At 41.3% G+C, this 20,080-nt stretch overlaps 2 protein-coding genes across 9 annotated transcripts in view; one reads left to right on the forward strand and one right to left on the reverse strand.

The window, feature by feature from the left end:
- PPP2R3C (protein phosphatase 2 regulatory subunit B''gamma) overlaps positions 1 to 8,780 on the reverse strand; it is a 33,992-nt gene extending 25,212 nt beyond the window's left edge. The window contains exons 1-2 of one of the 3 annotated variants that reach the window (XM_048484804.1): positions 8,506 to 8,678; positions 2,218 to 2,345 (exon numbers count right to left, since the gene is read on the reverse strand). In XM_048484804.1, coding sequence (XP_048340761.1) covers positions 2,218 to 2,345; positions 8,506 to 8,554 — 177 coding nt within the window. In that variant the 5' untranslated portion in view covers positions 8,555 to 8,678. The other 2 variants (XM_048484803.1, XM_048484802.1) reach the window with 2 other exon arrangements.
- LOC125426484 (protein only RNase P catalytic subunit) overlaps positions 8,703 to 20,080 on the forward strand; it is a 53,872-nt gene continuing 42,494 nt past the window's right edge. The window contains exons 1-5 of one of the 6 annotated variants that reach the window (XM_048484796.1): positions 8,703 to 8,894; positions 9,273 to 9,410; positions 12,366 to 13,388; positions 15,189 to 15,236; positions 15,859 to 15,991. In XM_048484796.1, coding sequence (XP_048340753.1) covers positions 12,397 to 13,388; positions 15,189 to 15,236; positions 15,859 to 15,991 — 1,173 coding nt within the window. In that variant the 5' untranslated portion in view covers positions 8,703 to 8,894; positions 9,273 to 9,410; positions 12,366 to 12,396. The other 5 variants (XM_048484795.1, XM_048484798.1, XM_048484797.1 and 2 more) reach the window with 5 other exon arrangements.

The following is a 20,080-nucleotide window of genomic DNA, read 5'->3' on the forward strand; positions in this document are numbered from 1 at the left end:
AGGACACAACACAGATGTGCTGCAATATCACTTCCATAAAGAAGGACAACTGAATACAGAAGAATACCTGTGAGAGCCCATCATAAAAGTTGCTGAATATGATGAGCAGAGGACAGCAACCCAACAGAGCTGCTTATGAATTTTACAAATTCCCAAACTACAGGGCAAACTGCAGAGCTCCCCCACCCCTAGTACAGCAGGTACTTCTCCCTCACAGAATCACTCTGATGTACATTTCCATTTAGAACTTCAACTCATGCCAGCTATTTCAAAAAACTAAAAACCATGGAGGGAAATACTGCAAAAATGTAACATGTAACAAGTCCAGAATCTCCCACTCAGGACACCCGCCACCAGTATACCAGCCCATCAAAGAGGATGTGCAGCTGTACTTAGCAGGAGTAGAAGTGGTGCAGGTATTTGAACTGCAACACTACAATATTTTAAATATAAGAAGGAATTTAGCATGATACAGTCAAAGCTTTACAACTAGTCACATAATCGTAGGGAGCAGAATTAGGAAAGGCCCAGGTGCTTGGGATATAGGAAAGCCATTACAAGTGAAAGTACCAGATCAGAAGGACCAATTGTCTAAATTCAAACAAGGCCATTTCATATTTACTAAACAGTACAATTTATCCTGTTTCTTATTAACCTAGCCAGTGTGGTGTAGTGGTTAGCATGTTGGACAAGGATCTGGAAGCTCCAGATCTGAATCCACACTCTGCCATGGAAGTTTACTACATGGCCTTGGGCCAGTCACATACCCTCAGCCTAGCCTACTTCACAGGGTTGCCATAAGATCAAAATAGAGGCAGAGAGAACAATGTAAGCCACTTTGGGTCCCCATTGGGAGAGAAAGGTGAGGTAGAAAAGTCAATAAACAAATCAAATAAATATATCCTATTACTTATTGCTTTGACTACTTTTTAAATTTTATCATTGTTCTTCAGTTTCAGTTCTGGGGTAGTATAGAATAATATTAGTCTACATAGCATTCAGTTGTGTCACAATTATTGTCATTTACAGATGTGAATTAAGGAAAGTGGAAACTGAGGGTGAGAGCTGCTGAGTAGTCTTGGACAAATCACTGAAGTGTTGTTCGTAAAAATGGCATCACTGTTTCAGCATACTATTCCAGAGAGGATTACATATTTCAATCCTCCTCTTCCCCTCCCCCCCACTGAAAACACAGCTGGAAGACAGCTAAATGAGAACTCTTCTGACATTTGCAATGCAATCCTATGTAGTTACTCTAAGTCCACTGAATTTAGACCAGAATAATTCTGTTCATTTCCTATGTGACATCATTTGCTTTACTCTTAGAAACACTGATTCATATGATCCCACATGTGCAATCTGAAATTCAGGGAAAACTTGACTGCAATGGTTACACAATTTTGCACTACTTCTACCAATTTCTTCTTCCCACTTCAGACCTCTCCTGTGTTAATCCTCAAAGTCCCTCATTCCCCAAGAGGAGCATTTCAGGACAATTAGTGGGAGGGGAGAGGCTGAAAAGTTCCATTCCACTGATGGAAAATTTATGCTGGATCTAACTCCTTGTATGCCATTTTTGTGAACTAAACCATAGTTCACAGCAGAAATAAATACTGAAGCTAAATCTTTCAAATATGGACAAGGCTCACAGCTGAATTTTCAGCAAGCCCTCCTGCGTGAGCAACTTGTTTTATTGATGAAATGTCTATGTGACCGCTCCAGAACCCTGCTTAGCAGCTTGATATGATGAAGACTTAACTGGAGGAACTTACAGCCACACTTGGCAATGAAATAGAGAATTCTTCCCTTCCTTTTCTAGAGAAGGAAAACTAAAACCATCAAGCATTGCCTCCCCTAGTTAAAAACATAGGATTCAGTTACAGGTAGTGATTCAGCTCTAATTATCTATTGCTTTAACTCCATACTTTTACACAAAGAGTAAAAAATGCTTTAAATGCTACATCCTGGGAATAAGACAGCTTTCTTCTTTAGTTTCTGGTCAAAAACATCTTGTACAGATAGGAACCAACTCACTCCAGCATTCACATGTATTGCACTTCCATGTATAGTAATGATTTGTTTTAATGACATTGACGGCTTGATTACAATTTGTTCTTTTCACAATGTGGAATGGGCCAAACTGCTCTCCTGTACAACAGACAGATTTTATTTAAAAATATTTGGAATAGTGGTAGAATGAATGAATACAGCACTTACCCTGTAATAAAATCGTGGTATGTTCATATAGGAGGTACTGGCATTTTTTCTTCCTCCTTTCCATTCCAGATAGTATTTTGTGAACAGCTCCATCTCTTCATCCTTCAGCTCCTGATCACTCCTTTTAGCTAGTTGACATAAGACAGGAGGCATTAACATACAACAGGAGGCAACATGGGCTAAATTAAGACCAAGCCCTTTCATATATAAGTGATTTAGTTTTGCCTTGATATCATCCTAGCAGACCAGTTATCAAAACAGTCTGGTTGGCTGACTGATACATGCATTATGTTCAACATGCATACAACCCTGCACAATTATATTTTGGCTTTTATGCCCTGTAAACCTGTTCCCTGAGACCAGCATACATTTCCTCCTAGTCAAAGGTCCCACAATGGGCTTCTCTTCCAAACTGGTCCCTCATTTTCCACACATAACTTGCGGTAATTTGTTTCTGATCTACTTTTGAAAGTTTCCCTTGAGCAGTTAGAATGCAATGGTAGCAAAGAACATGAGACTTGCTGGTAACAACTAGCTTTTATTATAAGTTGATGCATCAGGGAGCACGATACAATCTGGAATGACATGGCAAACTATCACAAAATTCATTTATAGTGAGCCTATATTTATTAACTGCATTCAGATGTTGCACTAAATCACAGCTTGATTAAACACCAGTTAAATATGATGCCTAAATCCTGACCTCACCATTCATACTGATAAGTAGAGAGGGAACAACCTGATTTTTAAAACAGCGTTACAGCCTAACTTGTGAATCCTGGTTTGTTGTAACTCTAGTTGGACGTCACATATTAACACAAGAATCCCAGCTAATTTGATAGCACCACTCCTGAGCTGCAGAATGGGTGAAAAGGCCTTGCTGTTGACAGTCACGAGCAGTAGATGAATTAAGATTTCTGAGACAGTCCAGATGGGGGCGGGGGCAAGAATGATTGTGCTGTGGCAGAGGACCGTGCCAACATGTTTGCTCCCTCCGCTGGCATAAGGGCACCCATACCGATGGAGGCTGCAAAAACACCAGAGTCCCACCACCCCACAGCTCCATGGCAGACAAACCCAGAGGTCTGGGCCAGCATATACAGGATGGGCTGGGACTTCCTGGCCCTGCAGACTTACAGTTTTGTACGACGTAAGCCTGTTTGTCCCATGGGGCAATTTGGGCGGCTGGAAGGGTTTAAATTTTCCCTCCTTTCCACACTGCCTGAAACCCCCCTGGAGGTGGCATGGTGCCACCTTCACGGTGGCATCTCTAGCTGCCTCCTGCACCTCCTATCTGGATTGCACCTTAAGTGAAGTAAAAAAAAAATTAACCATGTTCAGCTCATTGAACTGTAATGAATCCTGACATCTTCAAATGGATTATTACATAATATGTATCTTTTTAAACCTAAAATTATTTACCTTTCTCTTCATAATGACTAACACAGATAAATCCAGGACTAGAAATACGAGCAGAGGAAATTCTTTCTTACTAAATTCTAATGACCCCTAAACATCCCCTGAAAAACGTAAGCTATTAACTTTTTTCTAAACACTTTCGGCAGTGAGAAATTTAAACCTCTTATTGGTAACCAATGCCATTATCTAGCTAGTGTTTTGTGCTTGCGGAACTGGTAATTGCAGTGCAGGTTATAATAGCTTTTCAGCCCCCCCCCCCCCCCCAAAAAAAAAAAATTTACAGTTGTATGCCATGGTAACCCTCTCAGCAACATGTTGGAAAGGACTCTGAGGCCCAAAGAATCAAATATAAACCTCTTTTGTTAGAATCTCTGCAAACTCTGTAGATGAAAAAGAAAGGAAAGGCTATTGATTAAGGACATAATTTTTCAAAATTTATATATATTTTATAGTATGTATTTATTATTTACATAAAATATTCTTCTCGTTTGCTCTGTGTGTATATTAATGAAAATCACATCCCAAAGATGAAGCTGGAAGGTACAACTCAATATACAATTCAAAAAGATAGAGATGATTGTAATTAAATGGTCTTCTCTGGTTTTTGTTTATAGGAAAGAGGTTTTGCAAAAAGAAGAGTTTGGATTTATACCCCCCCCCCTTTCTCTCCTGTAAGGAGACTCCAAGGGGCTTACAGTCTCCTTTCCTTTTGCCCTCCCCCCCACAACAAACACCCTGTGAGGTGGGTGGGGCTGAGAGAGCTCTGAAAAACTGTGACTAATGCAGCTGGCATGTGTTGGAGTACATAAGCTAATCTGGTTCACCAGATAAGCCTCCACACAGTGGTGGGATCCAAACATTTTAGTAACAGGTTCCCATGGTGGTGGCATTCAAACAGTGGCGTAGCGCCAATGGGGCTGGGCGGGGCATGACGGGGGCATGGCCGGGCATTCCGGGGCGGGGCATTAATAATTTCTCTGTTACTGTAAAAAACTCTTACTGTAAAAAAAAGTTCCTATTTTCCTTCCAGCTGAGGTACATCTTTTCCTGTCCATAATTTAAACTCATTCTAGCAAGTCCTATCGTCAACTGCCAACAGAAACAACGACTTCTCCTCTAATTGACTGCCTGTCAAATACTTAATACTTTCAAATATTTAATGTTGTTTCTAGAAATCAAAAGAAGGATACTTTCCTTAAACAAGGAACTTTACCATATTTCTAAAACATGTTTTTAAAACAGCCCAGCAGGGAGAATGATCCCGTTTTCCACCTTCGCTAACCAGTCACATAGGAAACAACAGGGCTTTATGATTTTTGGACCTAATGGAATTTCTAATGGAAAAGCGGACCCAAGTAGTAACCCCCTCTCGGCACACACAAATAATTAGTAACCCACTCTCGGGAACTGGTGAGAACCTGCTGGATCCCACATCTGCCTCCACAGCTCAAATGGCAGAGCAGGGAATCAAACCCGGTTCTCCAGATTACAGTGCACCTGCTTTTAACCACTACACCATGCTGGCTCTCAAGATCATGTACTGTTGTCCATCATATGGACTCTTCACACAGGTGCTTGCTTTGTTAAACACAAAGACTGTTATAGTTCCAGATTTTCAAATAATCCCAATACCAGCATCAATTTTAAATGTCTCAGATTTTCCAACCCTGTCTTTTACCATAACAATCTGATACGATAAAGAAATCTGCGTCACAGATACAATCCATTACTTGTAACTGCCACAAATACAGTTACACAGACAATGAAGTGGTGGTATCCCTCATCCATTCTTGTAGCATTCTTTCCTACACAGAACATGCAAAACTCAGGGCTACTTTCTTTGACCTTTAAAGCTGAGATGCAAGCTCTAGAACCCCTCAGAGAAAAAGCATCACTTGATTTCATTTACTAGCTTTTTAAACTTCAGAGAATAAACTGAAATAGCTTGTAAAGCTTCTTCAACATTAGGAAAAATAGCAATCAGTACGAGGGGAATATAGCTTTTTGAATACACAAGAAGTGAAAGGAGGAGAAAGAAAAGCAGCAGTCTTGTCTTAAAACACCTTTGCAAATAGTCAGTTAGCAAAACTACACATGAACAGCTTCTCCACACAAACTTGACAGAGTTAAGCTTGGCTTTGTTCAGTTACTATTATGCAAGATCAACTGCAGTATTACAGATTTAGCAGGGTGCAAACAGGAGGACAGGTTTGTATGGTTTCCCTATTGCTGGTATGGTTGCTGATACAGCTCAGTGGCAATGGAGCTTCCCGAAGGCAGAATTCCCCACGGTTTCCCTGTGCTCAGACCCCCAGGAGCAGCCACCACCACCACATCCAGGGCTTTTCCAGGTTTTCAAAAACCAGCTGACCTGGAAAGCCCCAAGCTAGCCTGATCTTGTCAGATTTCGTAAAGCTAAGCAGGGTCATTCCTTGGATGGGCAACCTCCAAGGAATACCAGGGTCATAATGTGGAGGCAGCCAACAGCAAACCACCTCCAAACATTTCTTGCCTCGAAAACCCCACCAGGGATCACCTTAACTTAAATGGACACGGACAGTGATTCATCAGGTCAGAAAACCAGGCACTCTTCTACAAGTAATAGTACTACGAACACAAGAGTGTTCTTTTAAAACAATGGATCCCAAAGGGACAGATGGATTACTCAGGGAGAGGGGTGCTAAGAGGCAAAGAAGAAGTGGAGGTGGGTTTCTTTGACCACACTGTTCACTTATTTACAACTGGCCAGGTTATGACACCATATTGGCAAATGGCACATCAAGTTTCTACTTTGCATAATGCTGAAATCTGGTGGAAATGATCAGAATTTTTAGTAAATATACCACCAGGGCTCTAGACCAGTATACCGCTCTTTGAGAAATTGTCATTCCACATGTGTTTTTCTCTCCGTCATTTCTCAAGTGTTCAAGTATATTCTTAACATAATATTGTCTATGGTATTTATTTTCCTGTGGTCTCTGTTACTAACTGAACAAACTGAGATACAAAATGACATTGAGCTGAAGGCAAAGTTTAAGAAAGCGGCCATTTTCTCTACAGGAATTGACCTCTGTCCTCTAGAGATGATTTGTAAATCCAGAAGATCCCCAGGCCCCACTAAGAGTTTGGTAATGCTATTCCAGCTCAGCTAAGGAGCCTTTAGCAAGGCAGTTTAATCTTACTCTTTACTGGATTGGTGACAGAATAAAATGGGATACAGTTCCATACACACAGTCCTTCTGAAGACATTTTTTCACTTTTTTCTCATTGGAAAAACTGAACGTTTTGAGCAACTACTATGAAATATTTTGTCATTTGGAATGAATTAAATGATTAAAAAAGGTTTAACTCACTCAAAAAGTCAAGAATAAGAATCATAATGAAAATTCCTGTGAACATATTGCTAATTTTGTCCACAATATACTTATACTTATGTGTATAATGTAATACATTCTTGAAGAGTTCATCATTTCAGTATTACAAACTTTACTGCAACATCCTGAGGTGTCTGCTCTCCAAACAGCATTACTACAATACTGCTTTCTGTTCTCAATTTTGACTTTCTCTTGTTTCTCAAATGGCAAAAACTAAGGGGAAATTCAAATAGACATGCTCTCAAGGTTCTGTACTGGGACCTCACAGGGAAAATCATAAGTTCATGTAGTTTCCTCAGTGAGTCAAACAGAAGCTTCTGGGGCCAGTTCAGATCAGAAAATAGTTGGGGGCAGGGAGTAGTGATTCCAACCAGATTGCATTGCACCTCGGAAGTACATTCTTATCACATTCTCCATGGAGAGTCCATGTGTCTGCCAACGAACTTTGTAACTCATGAAGCAGCCATAAGATATAAATACACAGGCAGCACAGGATGCAAAAGTTTGATGCTCTCAATGAACAGGTATATTCACAATTTTGCTTATCGAAACCTGAGGCTTTTGTACTTTTAGATTCCACAAATATGCCAAATAATTCAATTTCACATGCTAAGTAACAAATGGCAAGCCATGTGGCTCAAAATGGTAAACTGCAGTACTGCAGCCAAAACTTGGCTCATGACCTGAGTTCAATCCCAATGAAAGTTGGTTTCAAGTAGCTGGCTTAAGGTAAACTCAGCCTTCCAGGGTGGGTAAAATGAGTACCCTGCTTGCTGGGAATAAAGTGCAGATGACTGGGGAAAGCAATGGCAAACTATCCTGGAAACAGTCTACATAGTAAGCCTCGTGAGGTGAGGAATGACTGGGTGCCTACGCAGGGAGACTACCTTTATCTTTAAGTACAAATGAAACCTTTTATGTTGCTAAAGCAGTAACATAAATTAAGGTCTGTTAAAAAAAATCCCGCCTTCAAAACGTCTAGAAATTTTAATTTTTATAGGCGCATTCTCATGATTTTCTTCAATGACGACACGTGTGTGTGTACAAAGATTTATTGAAGAAAATGAGTGGGATGGGGAAGAATGACAAAAGTCACACAACATTATTAGATCAAAGACATTCTCCTAGAGGCAAGTCAGACTGTGCAATCCTATTTACATAGAAGAAAGGCCCACTGACCACAGTGGGACTTACTTGGGCTTGCACAGTGCCCTGTCTTGGACATCCCAATCTTATTAGATTTCACAAGCAGGGTCAGCCCTGGTCAATGCTTGTATGGGAGACCATCACGCGTCCTGGAGGCAGTAAATGCTGGAGCCGGCCAGCCAAAGGGCAGTGCTTAAGCGGCGAAGGCCCACATGCGCCGAAAGCCAGTAACCGTCCCCCAACTGTCAGTTATTCGCTCCTCGTACCCGGCCTGAGGCCGACTCTAAGGCCAATGCCGCTAGCAGACAAACGTCAGCGATCAAGCCTCTGTCCCGGCGCAAAGACTTACAGTCGGTGCTTGCGGCCAGACGGCTTTTCAGCGCCTGTTTCCAGTCCATGTCCCGCGACGCTTCCGCCTCAGCCGACCAACTGTCCCGCTCCCGTTCCCCGCCACCAACAGCCGCAGATCCGGACAACGGTACCCGAATCACGTGATCTGCTCCCCCCCTAGTGCCGCCATCTTACCTACCGGCAGAAAAGCCACGGCCTCAAAGGCCAGCTTTTTCCTCAGAACAGGTGCCCTTAACCAACATGGCTGCTGAAACCTGCCAAACAATTGCTGCCGGTTCTTACCTCATTGGGCCCTGGAGATCACGCGTAATAGTCAGCTGATCCAGAGACAGCTCTGAAATTGGCCGAAGGGGCCAAGAAAGTGAAGCGCGTGAAGACCGCCTCTGGGTATGTAATGGGTAAAGCATAACTATATGGAGTCCATGGATGTATCATGGTATTTATTTCTTTATTGTGAGGAGGCTGTAACTCCGTGTTTAAAATGTATAAGCGAGTTTTCACCGTTCGTGATTCAAACTACAATTCCCAGCATTCTCCGCGCTGTAGTTTTCCGGAAGATGTTTTCTACACCATGCCGAGAGATTGATTCGCTTTTACAATTGGAGAACTGCCTTTTGTAATGGTCAAGTACGTTGGTGGTGGGGGCTTCGTTTTGCCTGTATAAACTATAACATCATTACGAAAGTGTGTGGGGGAACAGAAAGTCAAGCTCAGGTGTAAAGTGGGCTCTGTTTGTCTTTTTGTTGTTGTTCTTTCAATGTGCAGGGAATGATAGTGTGGTCAGAGAATCATGACTACGATTTCTACGATTCCTGAAATCTCTTAGTTTTGTGACTCTGATAGGGATTGTCATCACACTCGTACTTTTAAGGAGGAAGGTAGCAGACAAAAACAACCGAGAGTGTAAGTAGAGTATAATTGATTCACACGTCACCTCTTTCTACCCTGGTGATCTTTACCTTTTCACAATCTGATTTTTTTTACCAGTTTCTTCTCTCCCCTACAGTGGGTTATAGTAAAATTCTCTAGTAGCCAAATAATGTTGCTTGGCATGGTACTGTGAGGTCAAATTTAGACCTGGTACACACATGCACGAGAATGAGGAGACTGGATGCTGAGGTGGTAGAATGGAATGCATTACTTCAGATTGTAGGTGGACAATCATAAATGAACACATTTTGGAATGTTCTTTAAAGGTTTCTACAAACAGAAAAATAGTGCAGTAAGTAAAAGAGGGTATCCCTGCTGTCCTGTTTTTGTATTTGTACTTTTTTAATGGACTGGAACATTTAATTGTGGAATCTACCCTCTACAGTCTGAAAAGGTGTGATCCATTCTACCTCCTGAAAGGTCAGCCATCTCATTACAATTTTATTCTCCTACCAAGCTTTATTGGATATTCTGAGAACTGGAACGGTTAGGCTGCAATATCTCAGTGAGCTCACTCTTTGACTGCTAATTTACATCACTGTCTGCTTGTTTCTTAGCAGAAATATGGGTCCATTGGTTTAACAGGCTTTCCTGAGCCAGATCCCATCCTGTAAATGGAAAGCTTTCCTTGTGAATGAAGGTCGCTTAAATGGAGCTTTCTCTTGTGCCAATGAATTGCTTGTGAAACTGTGCGTGCATGGTTGCACACTAGACTCTAAGCAGTAAAAAGGATAGGGTGTCATGAAACTTGCAGTATTTTGGAATGGGAGTGAAAATCGTCAGGAATGTGTCCAATAGAAAATAGGAAGAGGTAACATTAAAATGTACTCCTCTATGCATTGTACTAGCAAAGGTTAGCAGTAGATCAGCTACTTCTTGTTCATCTTGTTTAAATGTTAGCAGTTAGAGATTGAAGGCAATTACATTATACTTCTTAGCAGATTTGGTGTTGGGCTAAGTGAGCAGAAAGCTGCTGTTTACCCGTAGAACTCTGAAATCTTGTTTGCTGCACCACGGACAAGAAAAAAATTCTCAGTTTGCTAAAGTCATGTGTTTGTATAAATATCTGTATCAGTGATGTAGGTATACATTTTTTATGGAGGGGTTAGGGGGCAAGGCCACACCCCCACCCGCCCCTGAGGTGTGTGACCACACCTTCCAAAGCCCTGCCCTTGGCCTCAGTGCTTATAAAAGCAGCTCTCTGAGGCCAGAGATGGCAGACTCCCCTGCCCTGCCTGCCCCGCCCCCCACCAGCTGGGTTCCCAGCTTGTAGCAGCAGTCCCTTCTCCCTCCCCTCCAGGTGGAGGGGTAGCTAGGGAAAATGGAGCCTGGTGCAAAATCTGAGGTTTGCGCGCCCCCCCCCCCCCCATGAGTGGCTGCTGTGATGCTGGAATCCACCCCCAAACAGCATCACCTTCAATTATGTTTAAATTAGTGAGCCCAGATTCTCCTTTTAAATCCATCTTAAAGGGAGAATCTGGGGTCCCCAGTTAAAACAATATTGAAAGTGATGCTTTTTTGGGGTGGATCATCTCCCACCCTGAAACAGCATCACTTTCAAGGTTTACTCTGGGGACCTCAAATTCTCCCTTTAAATCCATGCCGAAGGGGTTGGATTCAAAAGGAGAATCTGGGGAAATCTGGGGGGGGGTCAATTTTCCTGTGGTAAGGGGTGCAATTGTTAAGCTAGCAGCACCAAACTTTTAGGGTATCTTTAGGAGACTCTCCTGATGAGTACCACTTGGGTTTAATTAGAAGTTTTGGTTCTCCAGGGGGTCCAGTTATGGACACTTCAAAGGTGGTAGCCCCCATCTTCATTAGCTCCTATTGCCCAGAAACAATGGGGATGGGGCATCCCTGCTTTGGGAGTCCATAACTTTGGACCCCCTGAGACAACCTTCTTCACCAAACCTGGCTAGTATAATCAGCAGGAGACTCTCCTATTCATTTCCACCTAGGAGTTACAAGTGAAGTTTGGTTCAGGGGGTCCAAAGATGGATGACCCCTCAAAAGGGTAGCCCCATCTACTATTAGCTGCCATTTGGAAAACAATGGGGGGATGCACAGAGGCACCCCACTTTGGAGGTCCATAATTTTGGACCCCTAAACCAAACTTAAGCTTTGAAACATGGCTGGTATCATCAGGATTGTCACCTGACGATAGCCTGAGAGTTTCCCAGGTGCCATTTTAGCCTATTAGGGAACCTGCGGCTCTCCAGATGTTCAGGAACTACAATTCCCATCAGCCCCTACCAGCATGGCCAATTGGCCATGCTGACAGAGGCTGATGGGAATTGTAGTTTCTGAACATCTGGAGAGCCGCAGGTTCCCTACCCCTACGCTAGCCTAAAGAATGCGCCCCCTGTAGGCCAAAAACTGAAAAAAACACTTTAAAATACAAAAACCCCCACAAATGGTGGGCGAAGCTTCGGACATGCAATGGGGAGTTTGAACCCGAGAAACCCCCCTCACCTACGTCCTTGATCTGTATGTAAAATATTGTGTTGCTTCAGAAAAGTGTTAAACCATTGTTTTGCTTTTCTCTAGCCTGACCTCACTTGAATATTTCACATTGTTATACTTTTTTGCTGCTGTGTGCATTTATGACAGATGAAAGAACATCAACTGATTTTTTCAACCTTTTGAGGAAAGAGGTGCTTGCATTTTGAAATGGTTGTAATGAGACTTTTCTTCTAACAAAATTAATGAAACGGCTACGTTTGCTGGTGACTTCTATCCAGTGGTGGGATTCAGCAGGTTCGCACCACTTCGGCAGAACCAGTTGTTAAAATGATGTTTGTAAACAACCAGTTGTTAAATTATTTGAATCCCACCACTGCTTCTATCCCTTCTTGTCCCAAATTTTAACTAGATTTTTAGTGTTCTTTTGTACTGCAAATGACACTTGTTCTTGGGTTATTCCCTTAGAAACCTCTTGCAATTTTAACTTTCTGGCATCATGGCACACTTCTGCCAAACAAGCAACTGGGTATTACAGACTTCGATGAAGACATATAAGATATTCTACCCCATTCTGCATCTTCACAAGTTACCAACTGTATTTGGGTGCTTACTTTCTACAACATTGTCCTGGTCTGCAAAACCCATGGATCCAAAAGCAATTTGTAAGGAGTCTCCTTGGCTAAAATCTAGAGAAAAAGAGGATAATTTAAGGCAGAGCAGAGCTGAGAAAGATTATTTCTCTCCCCGCCCTTTCAACGTGTTTGCTGCTGGAGCTTCCAAAAGGAGAGCAACAACTCAAGACACTCTTACAGATGTAAAAAAATCCATATCTTCTAAAAAGGCAATCCTCTGTCCTCCAGAAAAACCTTTAAGTGTGGAGGAGTGGGCAAAGATGGTTGAAGAATATGGAGAAATTAGAAAGTTTGAAGAGTTAATGTTAGAACAAATGATTGCTCACCACAGTCCCATAGATGTGGCTAAATCCTTGCTTGTCGCAGTTGCTGATCGAGAGGGGGATATTGGGTATAGTCTCCTAGTGAAATACCTGGCTCTCTGTGTCTCTCACAAAGAGGTGGAGGAGATATATGATATCCTGGACATAATGAAAACTAGATATAAAGTTTTAGAAACATCAGCATATGGTCTCCTGATCAGAGGCCTGAGCCATTCTCAACGCTGGAAGGAGGCATTGCTCTTGCTGGAGGAGATTAAAAAAGTCATGACACCTACAAAAGGAAACTATGGGGATTGCATCAAGGGGGCCCTTTTTAACCAGGACTTAAGCCTAGCAGGTGAACTTTTTAATGAGATGGTAGCAAAGAATTTGGTGCCAACCCTGGATACCATACAGGCTTTCTTTGATTTTGGTAAAAGCGTGATGGATGACCACTGGAAAACCAAAATCATTCATATCCTCACTTACTTAAGAGATAATCAAGTGTATCCTGGAGAAGCACAAATGCAGAGCATCAATCAATGGTTTGAAAGGTAAACAAAGATATAGATTTGCTTAATTGTAGTCTGTCTTTCCCATAGTCACTCAAGGTAGATTGCAGTGTACAGAGAGAGGCAGGAGATATAATCATGTCGTATAGGAGACTAAATGAACAATGTAATGAGTAGAAATAGAAGATAAAAATTTGTTTTTTTGTATTCTGCTTTTTCCTACTTATAAGGAGTTTCAAAGCAGCTTATGATCAATTTCCCTTCCCCACCCCCCACAACAGACACTTTGTGAGGTAGGTGGGGCTGAGAGAGTTCTGAGAGAGCTGCGACTAGCCCAAGGTTACCCAGCAGGCTTCATGTGGAGGAGCTGAGAATTATACCTGAATGAACCAACTTGAATGACAATGTGAGCAATAGTGTGAATATACAGCACACACACATACATATACATACAATGAAAAATGTAATATAGAGGAAAGGAATACAGAATTGAATGACAATGTGAACAACAAGCAGCATAATGTGAGCAGTGCTGAATGTAGGATTGTGGAGGTACAAGCCACATTACCTACTCCCATATGAAGGTGCTCATCTGGACCATATATCTAATACTGGTTAAGATAGTTCAGAGTTATTATTGTCTGAAGGTTATCATACAGACTTAAACATATTGAGTGCTATAAACAATTTGTTAGCCTCTGGTTTTGTTTGCAGTTTGGTACAACATAATCATGACATCCCACATTGTTAGATTCCCTCACTTTCTTTCTGTGTCTCTGTCATAGAGCATAGCAAAGTTTTGTCTCTAATTCTTCAACACTGACATCACGCCCACATTTTCAGATGTCAGCAGACGCTCTAGAAATTCTATGGTAATACCATAGAGTTCCTAGAGCATCTGTCAACATGCTGATTTTGTTTGGACATTACATTAGCATATAGCCTTGCATGAGTTCTACCCCTTGCCGTGCCTCTGAAACTCCTGGGGAAGCTAGACTGCTGCAGAATGTCTGTGTTGGAATGTACCAACCTTATAATGAATTAAAGATCTTGTATTTGCATTTGTAATAGTAAATAAGGAATGTTCCCTCAAATAAGGAACAAATTAAAGTAAAATCCCTCTGAGATCAACAGGCATTATTTTCAAGTAGGTGTGCATAGCACTGGTTGATCCAATAAAAAAGTTTCATGGATTTTGTTCTTGAATTTTGAATGAACAGATAATGGCTGCACAATGTTTTCTACATAGGATTGCAGCCATACATCTTGATTTTGAAAGCCAGTATCCTAGTATAGTGTGACTAAACTTGGGCTGGAGAAAATATCCAGCAATGAAGTTCGCTGACTGACTTTGGGCTGTCCTCTCTGTCTTACCTACAGGGCAGATATGAGTAAAAATGGTGGGGGGGGGGGGGAGGGGGCCATATAAGCTACTCCAAATTCTTTGTAAAAAAGGACAGATATATAATAAAACAAATAAAACCTAGGCATATTTAGTCAGATGGCCCATGATGTTCAAAGGCAGTGGTTCTCAACCTGGGGGTCGGGACCCCTTTGGGGGTCGAACGATCCTTTCACAGGGGTTGCCTAAGACTCTCTGCATCAGTGTTCTCCATATGTAAAATGGATAAATGTTAGGGTTGGGGGTCACCACAACATGAGGAACTGTATTAAAGGGTCGCGGCATTAGGAAGGTTGAGAACCACTGTTCAAAGGGTTCTCCTCAGAAGGAAATGCATGAGAATTGTGCCCTTAATGTGATTGTAGTGACAGGATGTTCTCCCCGCTCCCCTTTTGATTAGTTGTTATACCGGATTTTAATTTTTGTGTAATCTCCTGTAGCCTCCCTGGAGAGAACTGGAAAGGAAACTTAACTACCATAAAGAATAGGTAAATATATTTCTTGTTTTAAAGCTCTACACAATATTTTGCTCTTAAATGGTCTGATTTTGAGAGCCAGAAGAAAAGGTTTGTGACCCTGACATCAGACTTTTCTTAGGCATGTCATTTTTCTGACAAATTACACAAAGGTAAATCCTGAGTTTTCTTTTGGGGGACAAATAGCTCCAGTCTATACTGCAACACGACTCTGGGCACCTCTTGTGAGGGGAGAGCGGTTTATAAATCAAATAATTAAAATTAAATTAAAACAGTTTCAATCTATACTACAGTAGATTCAGGCAGTATTTTTTCAAGATCTATACCACCAAAATAAGATTCTGAAAGTTAAAATTATTTAATAAAATATTTCTTGAATGACTTTGGAAGTTTAGAGGTTTAGAAGTTTAGAGGAAGATGTGATGAATCAATGAAATAGATATGAATCAGTTCATTTTTCAAAATTCTTAGAATTTTTATTTTGTATACTCTCTTCTTTCAGAGACCTTCAGAGAAATTTCATATTATATACTCTGTGCTTTCAGTAGACTTTTCTGAAATTAATTTTGACATACTGATATTTTATGATTATCTGATAGATTCACTGACTTCTCTGGTTCTATTGATATTGCAGTGGACAGTGCCCTTCCTGTAATCGGTTCTTGGAAAATATTGATTTGAGCCCTGAAGAATACAACATTCTCAAGGAAAGAATAATAAAGGATGTAATACAAGGGAGAGATACATTTAGGAAAACAACCCCCGAGGTGAGTTGCAAAGAGCATGTATTCATGCTGATCTTATTTGTAAGGATGTCTGTACCTGTCGCCCTGCTGCAATATTATTGCTTCTGGCATAATGTTCCAATCTATAATGCTGATCCACCCCACCCTGAACAAAGGCCCCTTCTGGACATGCAGAATAATGCACTTTCAATCCAGTTTCACAATTGTTTGCAAGTGGATTTTACTATTTCGCACAGTAAAATCCAGCTTCAAAATGCATTAAAGTGGATTAAAAGTTTATTATTCTGCATGTGCGGAAGGGGCCTTTGTTTTTAGTTCTAGTTTGGGAGGCGAGTGTAAACCATAGTTTGCCATTTCAGATGGAGCAGTAAGGGAAGAAATCTCAGCTGCCAATCATTTGTGTAAATCAAACCATGATCTGACATTCGGTTTGAACTGAACCACGGAGTTTCTCAGATCTATTGTCTTGCAGTATGTAAATGGTCTTCTGTAGGAAGGAGACTACCTTTAGTAGTTTTGTTTAGAATTGAAAGCAATGGCCGCTAGGTGGTGCTGATATATCTCAGATATGATTTTAATGATCACTAGCCTTAGCCAAATCAAAGATTCTACTCTTATCCCAAAATAATTTTGTAATTTAATGTAGCTTTTGGATGAAAGCGTCTTTTTTAGAAGTTTAGGCCATAGTAACATTTTGAGGGCATTGCTATTTGTAAATTCTCCGACAAAGAGACATTTAGGTATACTTTAAGTTGAGTTCCGAATCATTTTCAAGGTGTTGGTGCTGACCTTTAAGGCCTTACGTGGCTTGGGACCCTCGTACCTGCGAGACCGCATCACCCCATATGTCCCTACACGGCCTCTCCGCTCGGCTGAGGCCAATCTTTTGGTGGTCCCTGGCCCCTCAATGATGCGGCTGGCCTCCACACGGGCCAGGGCCTTTACGGCTCTGGCCCCGGCCTGGTGGAACACTCTTCCACCAGCCAGCCGGGCCCTGCGGGACCTTGGGGAGTTCCGCAGGGCCTGTAAAACGGAACTGTTCCGCCGGGCCTTTGGAGGGACCAGCCGCTGAAGGTGCCCCCCCCTTTAGCTCTTAACACCTGAGTCCTTCTACCTAATAGGACTCGCCACTCCCTCCCTCTTAGGGGAGGATTTAAAATTAGGGTATTTGGACGCCTCTTATTATTCTACTGCTGTTTTTTAAAGGTTTTAACCATATTTATTTGTACTGAGATTCATGTTGTACACCGCCCAGAGCCCCTTGGGATGGGGCGGTATAAAAGTTTAAATAATAAATAAATAAAATAAATAAATATTTAATATAGGTAAGTGGCAACTGTCACCTTCCATATACACCTGTGTACCAACTAATTGTGCAGCCATCTGCTGGCTATCCCATTGCTGAGGTTATTTCATCTGGCATCAGTCAGACATTGCATCTGTAATTCTGAATTTATAAATTAAAAGTATAGTCTAAAAAGGAAAAGGGTGATGTTTCTGTAAAGTTGAACAAATTCTCAAGTTTGAAGAAAAGCTCCAGAGGTGGTTTAAAAACAAAACAAATAATTTTTAAAAAATGCCAACTGAAATCTCTGTTGGTGTGAGGTCAACTGGGCATTGTATATGTTGACTATCTGTAAGCCACCCTGAGTCCGACCTTTTGCTGGGGTAGGGCGAGATTAAAAAATCCAGTAATAATAATAAAATAATTTTAAAATGCAGTTGGGTAAGTGGCAACTGTCACCTTCCATATACACCTGTGTACCAACTAATTGTGCAGCCATCTGCTGGCTATCCCATTGCTGAGGTTATTTCATCTGGCATCAGTCAGAGACAGGATTTTCCACATTGCTTCAGCTCTGTGAAATGGACTCCCTGAAGAGGTGAGAGGGCTCCTCTTTTGGGAGATCTTTGGGAGGCCCTGCAAGGCCTGCTTGTTTGCCAGACATTTTGAAGGGGTTTGAATGGCAGGAACCTTTTAAGGGGGGGTGGAGGAGATTTTAGGCTTTTTAAATTTATTCTGATTTTTGCAGAAAATGTTTTTAACTATTGTTGCAAGCCTCCTTATACCATGAAGAAAGGCAGGATATAAATGTTGTGATAAATAAAATGGTTAGGGGGTGGAGGAAGCAACAGGAAGTTGTGTTGGGAGGGGGTGAACAACAGAAGAAGCAGAGCCTAGGGAGGGGACAACATTTTCTTCTGCATCTCTTTCATTATGTATGTCATGTATGTATGTGTGTGGTGTTTAAACCAGCTGTACTGGTTTAGTATAATGGCTAAAAAGAGCAAGCTGAAGTCCTAGTTTAAATGTCTCCTCCCTGTTTAAGTTCTCAGTTTAAAATATCAGGACAGTCTTATAACACCTTGACTTTACAAGGCACCACTGGCATAATGTATGTGAAGAGATACACTATGTATAAATGGCATACATTGGCTGTTGTCATTTTCATGAATACTTTGCTCTTCAGTGAGAATTTATTTAAGAAAATATTTATACCCCACCTTTCCTCTTGACTCAGAATGCCACGAAAGCTGTGCTGTTCAGTCAGAATACCAAAGATTTTTAGCGGCATCTCGGTGAACAACTGTCCTTCACAATGGGTCAGTTTTGCATTTGTAACTCATGCTTTTTTATGAACTCCTGTGCATGAGGAACAAACATTGAGGTGCCGAGGCATTGAGAAAAAAGAGAGTGTGCCTTGTGGCCAAAGCTAGGATGGTATATGTTGGCTTCTAGCAGGCGGGTAGTACTGGCCAGCCTTAGAATTTCTACTTCTTAAGCATTCCTGGCTAAAAGCTTACAAACACATTGTGTTTTGAACAAGTCTGAAAGTAGTGTTGCAGTGGACAAAGTGAAGTAGTACTACTTCACACAACACATGGTGTGTGACATGGTGACATGGTGAAAACTGGTGGCTTTACAAAGGAATTTGATAATGAAATGGAATGGAATGGGGGTAGATCTATATACAACTATTAGTACGATAGTTAAATGGAAACATATTGATCCTGAACACGAGTTCAGGGTTTTTTCAATCTGTCTTCTGTTAGAGCTTCCCAATAGCATTTGATTGGATGCTATTGTAAACTAATTAGCCTTCTGGTCTATTCAGTAGTGCTCTTCTAGATAGTCTGTGTAAGAAGAGCCCTGCTGGATCAGACCAGTTTGCTTCTAGTGCAGCAGCCTGCCTCACACAGTGACCAAGCAGTTACCTTGGAAGACAAGCAGTCAGTTCTGAGCAGAAAAGTTGCCTCCTGGTGGCTGGCTTAGTGGTGGTGGAATAGACATTTCCTGAAACACATATTTCTTGGTTTCAGGATGAGTTTTGTTTCTTAATCAAATAGGGGTGTAACCTGGTGCCTTCCCAAGACTTTGGAAAAAGCTGCCACCCTTCTTTACTTTTCCAGGGGACCTTTGTTCTTACTGTTCTTACTGAACACAAAATAGTTGGGATAGATAGGTGAATAAGGGAGCTCTGAGAATAGCAAGAGGCACAGCCTCTCTGCTGTATATTCTCATGCTCCCACAGAGGTCTTGAAGGCCAAGCAAATTATTTAGATTGGGACTCAGAAAACCCTATTTATCCTTGACTCATTTGGATATTTATGTACTTCTGTTGCAAGTGAAGGCAATGCCCCCTACCCATTTCCATTGGCCCTTTATCAAACTGTTAATTAAGCCCTGTTACTAATATCTGTAATTGCAAGAATGAAATAATGAGAATAATTTGAATGTAATGGTACCTAATTATTGCTTTGAGCAAATTGTTAATTAGCCAAAGAGGTTCAGTGGCAGTTTAATGAATCATTAATTCAAATCATTTCCCACTAGTTTCCTTGCTAAGATCGAACTCCAGTGTCTTCATATCTTGTTTTAGTCATTGCTCGCTCACTATCATTGGGATAGGCGAAGGGACTTCATTGAAAAAATAACCTTTTGCTTCTGAAGAAGCTGACAAGAAGCTGACTCTAGAGTCAATTCAGGGAAAACATTCTTAGATACTATGACAACATTTAACAAGTAAAAATGATCAAATAAGTAACAAGTGAAAATTATCAAATAAGTAACTTATCTATAGTGGCGTACTAAGCAGATCTATCTGCTTC

This window comes from Sphaerodactylus townsendi, linkage group LG02 (genome assembly GCF_021028975.2).
Source record: "Sphaerodactylus townsendi isolate TG3544 linkage group LG02, MPM_Stown_v2.3, whole genome shotgun sequence".
Lineage (NCBI taxonomy): Eukaryota > Metazoa > Chordata > Lepidosauria > Squamata > Sphaerodactylidae > Sphaerodactylus > Sphaerodactylus townsendi.